The sequence below is a fragment of the Chrysochloris asiatica genome, unplaced genomic scaffold (assembly GCF_000296735.1).
Source record: "Chrysochloris asiatica unplaced genomic scaffold, ChrAsi1.0 scaffold00394, whole genome shotgun sequence".
Classification (NCBI taxonomy): domain Eukaryota; kingdom Metazoa; phylum Chordata; class Mammalia; order Afrosoricida; family Chrysochloridae; genus Chrysochloris; species Chrysochloris asiatica.
The window spans coordinates 1189194-1196454 of record NW_006408912.1 but is presented as its reverse complement, the minus strand read 5'-3'; the positions used below and the strand labels follow the sequence as shown (position 1 = coordinate 1196454).

General features: G+C 40.0%; 1 protein-coding gene across 5 annotated transcripts in view; it reads left to right on the top strand.

Moving 5' to 3' along the window:
* LIMCH1 (LIM and calponin homology domains 1) overlaps positions 1–7261 on the top strand; it is a 567717-nt gene that overhangs the window by 430032 nt on the left and 130424 nt on the right. For 3 of the 5 annotated variants that reach the window (XM_006876603.1, XM_006876602.1, XM_006876604.1), the window contains exon 7: positions 1627–1822. In XM_006876603.1, coding sequence (XP_006876665.1) covers positions 1627–1822 — 196 coding nt within the window. Of the gene's footprint in view, positions 1–921; positions 1308–1626; positions 1823–7261 lie in introns of those variants that run through there. The other 2 variants (XM_006876605.1, XM_006876606.1) reach the window with 2 other exon arrangements.

Sequence of the window (7261 nt, the reverse complement as noted above, 5' to 3'; positions counted from 1 at the left end):
GCCCCAGTCAAGCTCTCTCTGTGCTCTTGTGATGACCTAGTCTTCCTGGGCCCCAGTCAAGCTCTCTGTGCACTTGTGATGACCTAGTCTTGCTGGGCCCCAGTCAAGCTCTCTGTGCACTTGTGATGACCTAGTCTTGCTGGGCCCCAGTCAAGCTCTCTGTGCTCTTGTGATGACCCAGTCTTCCTAGGCCCCAGTCAAGCTCTCTGTTTGGAGGCTACAGGGTGCTAGCACCCAGCCCTGCATTTTCCTCCCACCCACTCCTTCCCCAGGCCCTCCCTTTGGGGAGTGTGTCAGGGGATGGGGATATAATTGATGATCATTGTTGTTAAGTGCCTTCAAGTTGGTCCCAACTGATAGCAACCCTGTATAGTGTTTCCAGATAGTGACTGGTGAGTTTGAACATCCAACCTTGTGGTTCATACAGACCCTGGGATCCAGTGCTGTATCCTAATTGATAGTAGTAGCCCACAAGGGTGCTTCCTGCAGTGATGTTGGCTCCAGAATGGTTTAGAACAGTTCTCAAAAATTCTGATAACGGAAAATCTTTCTTCCTTTTTTTTTTCTATTGGAAAGGTGAAAGAGACAATCCTGAGCATCCCGGGAAATTCACAGTTTGATGTTCCAGTCCTTTCACATGAGAACATAGTCCTCTGCCAATATCATCCCTAGTCCTGAATTTAAGTGACAGTCTGGGAGAGATTAAAGTGAGATTTATCTTTGAGTGACCAGAGTTATTTTTGTTTTCCTCAGCCCGGATGAGTGTAATTAATGCTAAGACACTGGTGGGAATAAGGCTTTTATTATTATACGAGAGTGAGGATGGCTTACACTGACCTTTCTTCTGCTGGAGTTTCAGTGTTGTAGTATGTGCTGCTTGTACTGGAAAGAATTTATAATCACAGGCTGTCAAAGACGGCCATTGTTCTCAGTGCGCTGAACATGTGGGTCAGCCACAAGTGCTTTCAGCTCCCTCAGCGCCAAGAGCTGGCCGAGAGCAGAGAGCATGCCTGGATTCTTCTGAGGCATCAGGAAAAGCATTTTGCATATTTTTTCATTGCTTTTTTTTTTTTTTTTAATTTTTTTGCCTCAGAAAGACAGCTTCCTTTCAGAGCAGGAATTTCCCTTCAAGGTAGCAGGAGGAGATGGAAGCACGTTGCTCCAGGATTTTACAGAACTAATTCTGCTGCACAAACCAATACAGCGTGCATTTACCAGATAACACAGACAGGAGCAGTTGTGCAGCTCAACTAGGGGTCCGTTCCCAGTACAGACATGCAGTTATGGATTCCAAAAGACGGGTCAAGGTTAAGGTTTTAGTTTTTCATTTGTGTTTCTCATGTGTCGTTGAATCCAAATGTTGTCATTGTTTATTAATAATCCCTCTGCTTTTAAAAATTTGTACATTGTTGGGTGTCAGTTGGATATTTTCTTTGGAGATGGCATGTGTGATTTTCTCATGGGGAGCTATGGCTTGTAGATGATTATCAATCCTCTAACTGGCAGCCGTAACTTTTCCATACAGATGTGATATGCAGGATTGGAGGGGAACCACAGTACCTGATGCTATGTAGGCCCTACATCTATTGCAGTATTGTCTAATCCTTTCGTTTTATTTTTGGGCAGGAGACTGAAGATACAGAGAGTCCTAAGCGTAGCATCCGAGACAGTGGCTACATCGACTGCTGGGATTCCGAGCGCAGCGACTCCCTCTCCCCTCCGCGGCATGGCAGAGATGATTCCTTCGACAGCCTAGATTCCTTTGGCTCCCGTTCCCGGCAGACACCTTCCCCAGATGTAGTCCTCAGGGGAAGCAGTGATGGTAGGTCAGAGTCTTAATAAACTCCACATCTTAGAACGAAGCATTAACCAGATTAACTCCGGTAAACTGGACTCCATGTCAGCCTTGCTGGAACCCGGGAACTTTAGAATCTGGTTGAAGAAACATTTTGTTTTGTTTTTTTAGTGTTGTTTTGATGGCCTTTAGAATTTCGGTTGGCTTTGCCAGCAGTTTGTTTGCTCATTGCCTCAGTGAGTATATCTTCTGTTGGAAAATGTGTTACATCATTCCTCCCTTGGTCTCAGTGAATCCAAACCCTGTGCAGACTGTTAACTCATAAACTATGTCAAAAGTTTGTCTACTCTGGGTATGAGAAGGGGAAATGCTAAAGTGGGAACCGTAATGTGTGAGTGAAAATGAGTCTACTTCCAGCAAACTGGAAACATAGTCCAAACGCATATGAATGTTCTAAAGCCTAGGGTTGTGAGATGTTCATTGGCAAGGTTCTTGGTACTCTATTTGATCCTGAGGGTACCTGATGGTTTGCAGGTGGCCATTAATGTGCAGTACACCACCCAGAATGCCTGGGTTTGTTCTGGGGTTGAGTTTGATTTAAATCCAGCTGATTTTCTATCACCTGGAAGGAATGATCATTTGTCTTTATGAAAATGTATGGTCATATAAACTGATATAAATTTAAGGCATATTTTTTAGATGCTTATATTACTTGTCTTGAACCCCTGAGTAATTTGAGGAAGGGAAAACGACTTGACTATATGTATAAACTTGCAGAAAAATACTCTATATGTATAAAGTTGCCAGTGGGGAACTTTTATATGTTTCTATTTTCTCACATCTTACTGGTGATGCTAATATTTCTAGAGACTCAAGCTTACTCTTAGAAATAAAAACTGTTTTCTAGCTGAATGATCCTTTTTAGTTGTAACAGTACATGTTACTAGTCAAACCCCTGGATTGTTGTGTATTCAGCGTGTCCAGTGCTGAGTACTTGAACACACAGTATTTCATTTAGTCCTACCACAGAGCAATGGGACACTCCTTCTTAGTCTTCTTTACCTTAGAGAACGTAAATCACTCTCCCAACATTTTTAATTGATAAAGATCGCCACCAATAAGTGAAATACCATTGTTAGAGTCAAGAAATGTGAGTCAAACTTATTTTACTCACACTTCTTTCTCTTGGCTTAATAGATTTCTGTTGCTGCTGTTTTTATAGAATGGCTGAACTAATGCTTTCTTTGGAACTTAAAACTTTCCAACAAATAGATTAGCCTCGGGGAACCACATAGTATGTGACCCCTAAAGAATTCCAAGGGCCATTGTAAGCAGCTTGAAAAACATTTCTAAAATTTCATGACCTCTTAAATGCCACCCACACAGTCTTAGAAGGCACAATGCTATATCCATGATCTAACTGGTTTTTAACATAATCAGAAACTAGATTTACTTTTGCAAAATGTACCTTAACTAAATTATAATGAAACCTGTGAGAGCCAGAACTATACAGGACAGCTATGCTTTCCAGGTCTTGCAAGGTTTCCACCTTGGATAATGGGCAGTCTAACTATGCTTCTATTCCCTTTATTAGTGGAAAATGTTTTTATTTTTCTTCCCTGACAAGTTTTGCCTTACACAGATTCCTGCTTTTATGTGTTTCAATGTATTTAGTCCATACTATTTTTATTGCTTAAAAAATGTATTTCCTTTACCCTGGGTTTTTTCTTTTCTTTTCTAACTTCATCACTGGTCATGTGGGTCCTTGATTTCTTCTGTCACCAGCTTTGATGGACTCAGAGTTTATAATGAGTTACAGCTTGAAGGAATTTAAGATGATGATAACTAATATTGTACTGATATATACTGAGGTGCAATTGTGTTTGTAGCAATTAAGATTGGTAAGAGAATCTTTTTCTAAATGGTTTCATCATCTAAAGAATAATGTTAAGTTGAATTCCACAAAACACAACCTATGAAATGTTATCTTTCACATCTCACCAATCAGCCTGATACCTGAAGACTCATGTTCTTGTAAACTAATCAAGACTTAATGAGGTTTTTAAAGAAAAGCAACACATTTTTATCTGCCTGAAAAAAAAGAAAAAGTAGAATCTCAGTCAAATTGATGTTGGATTTCAGAAGAGTGTATGGCATGTTTTTACAAGTGATGAAAATCAAAAAGATTGCCAGTCATAATCAGCACTTCCATATTTGGAAGAACACTTTTTTATGTCTTGAAAATTGATTTCTTAAGAGTCACAATCAATTAGAGAAGGTCTTGCCATGAAATTCTCCAAACTCGTTATCAAATCAATATGGAGATCTTTTATTTTCTTATTATTGGAGCTGACTTGACCGATCTAATAATGAAAAACCAGGGGCTACATCAAAGTGCCTTGATTCTGTGGGCTGGACACAAGAGCTACCTGGCCAGGGCTTTTGTGATGCTGTGGTTCATCTCAATTGGTCCAGCCAATCTGCCTTACTAAATAGTAGAAACCTTCTCTCACCTTCACAAGTATCCCTTCAAGACCACACAGGAGTAACTTTATGGGTTTCACTTAAGAAGAAACTTAAGAAAGGAACTTAAACTTCCTTTCATTATGAATATTTTTTACAAATATGGTAGACTGAGTTAGATTAACAATCTTATCTTTTATATAAAAGATGAATTAAGGAACCGTAGGAAGAAATGAGAGAAATTCAAGTGCTGGAAAGGAATTTAAAAAGCCAAGAGTTGGTGTGAGTATGGCAAAGAAACCTTTCAAGAAAGAAAGACACCTGGTTACTAGAAGAGATAAACGTAGCCCCAGGAAAAGAAGGCTCAGACTTTGATAAAATAACACCATCTTTTATGCTATGTTGCATTGTCCTAACTTTGGGTATAAATAGAGAAACCGCCCTAGTATATTTTCACATTCGCAAGATGAAGTCAAACTTTTTTAAGTTCTCAGTCTTAGATGAACAGAAATCTAACATTTACAAAGGCTATAGGTACCAGCCATTTCCTAGGTGTCTTTGCCTGTTCATTTAATCATCACAACAACCTACGAGAACAGTATCGTCATCTCCATTTCCCATGTGGACCCCAGGTTATACAGAGTTTAGTTTAGTTTGCCTGGGTCACATAGCTAGTAGGTTTTTGTTAAATGCCCTCGAGTTGGTTCCAACTCAGAGCCACCCTGCATAGGATTTCTGAGGAGCAGCTGGTGGGCTTAAACTACCAACCTTTGGTTTAGCAGTCCAGTACTTAGCTGACAGGGCCAGACCAGGACTCCCCACACTAGGTGGTGGTGGTTGTTATTAAGTGCCTTTGAGTTAGTGTGGACTCATAGTGACCCTGTATATGGTTTCTGAAGCTATTAATCTTTGTGGGAATATAAAGCTTCATCTTCCTTTCAAGGAGTGTCTGGTGAGCTCAAACTGTTGATCATGTGGTTTGAAGTCCAGTGCTTATCCTACAGAGCTAGGTGGTGGTGTTGTGGTCATGTGCTTGTTGAATTGGTTCTGACACGTGGTGGTGGTTATGTGCTGTGGAGTTGGTTCTGACTCATAGCAACCCTGTACTGAGCTTCCGAGGCTGTAAATCTTTACGGGAGCAGAAAGCCTCATCTTTCTCCCGTGGAACAGCTGGTAGTTTCGAACTGCTGACCTTGAGGTTTGCAGCCCAACTCGTAACTACTATGCTACCAGAGCTCCTTAGCGACCCTTAATAGGGTTTCTGAGGAGTGGCTGGTGAATTTGAATCGCCAACCTTGTGGTGTGGTTCAAACCTACCTTGTAGTCCAGTGCTTTATCCCATAGTGCCAAGTGGAGCTGAAATTAGACCTTGGCCTATAAAACCATAAAGCTACAGTTCTTTCAACTGAGCTACTTTACCTTGGGGCGTTGGCAAATTGCCATTTCTTAAAATGTCTAAAACATTCAACAGAGGGTAATCTATAGTTTGATACTTACAGCGTATTATAGTAATATATTCTAAGTACTGCAAAGAAATAATGTTTATAGATTTGTAAGACATTACGATTGAAGATTTTGAGACTACTCTAATCCATGACGTCATTGTAGAGCAAAGAATCATTTTGTATTTATTTATTTTAAAAATGCAATATTTCCCCCAAATCAGGGTGATTTAAGCACAGGACATTTTTATAAGGAAAAAAACATTTCATGTAGAAAGAAATTCAAGGCCGAGAGCCTGCTGAAGAGTTGAAGTCTCAGAGCTGTTACCAGCCATGGAACAGGGGTTCCTTCTGGGTCACTTTCTGCCTTTCTAAAACCATAGCAAATGGGGAAATATAGGCTGAGAGCTTCTCAAATGGGAAAGTAAACTAATATCAGTATTTGTTTATAAAAAGCAATTCACAGGGGGGCTAATCATGTTATTATAACACTGAGTTAGATTCACCAGTTAAGTTAGATAGGTCTTGGTGGGAAGGGAGCTAAGTTATGAATCAAGTACTAACAAGTAATGAAATGGTCAAAACTTCAAGAAGAAGGACTGTAAGCCAGTGCTGTGAATAATTCATACATTGAATATTTCATCTGCCACAATGAATGACTTGTTTATGGACTAGGCTTTTTAACTCTTACAGTATTTCAAAAGGCGTGCTATCATTTCATCTCTAGCTTTCATTCAAAGTAGGGCAAATGACTTCATTCCCATGTTACAGAAAGAAAGGCCAAGCCTAGAAGCTCTGCCTCATTACTGACAGATCCAGAATGTCTGTGACAGGAAGAGTAGCTAGCGTTCTCTGTGTCAGTCATCCCAACTGTATTATAGTATTTGACCCTCTAATAGCCTTATGAAATAGGTGGGATTATGTTCGCTTGACAGATTGGGAAACTGAGGCTTAAGTATGTGAAGTGCACAGTTAATAAGTTGCAGAGTTCAAAATGAATCATATCTGATTACCATCCTGTGGCTTACCCCCTCGGAAAAACTGCCTCATCTCTTGACTCCTTGTATATAGGACTCTTTTCACAAATGGAAATAGACGTATTTCTGTTTTTTTAGCAATTGAACTGAATAATCTTATAATAATAGCAGTTCAGCGTTTCAACTAGCTTTGAAATGGCAACTACTGGTTTGTTTCAGTGGTAGCTTGATTCTTACTGTCATCATTATTGTTAAGTGCCATTGAGTCAGTTTTGACTTATAGCGACCCTGTATAGGGTTTCCAAAGAACTGGATGGTGGGTTTGAACCAATGACCTTGTGGTTAGCAGTCCAGTGCTGATGCTACAGCACCACACCAGCACTCTATTAGTTGTGGTCAACTAGATTCCAATTGTGATAATCCCACGTGGACAAAGTAGAACTGCTTCAGAGAGTTTTCAAGGCAGTGTTACCTTAAATCTAGTGAGACAGAGACACAATAAACAAAGACACAATATAATTATTGGGCTGTTATTCAAGAGGAGTCCCTGAAAAGTATAAATACTTAATTTGCTTGGCTGCTGA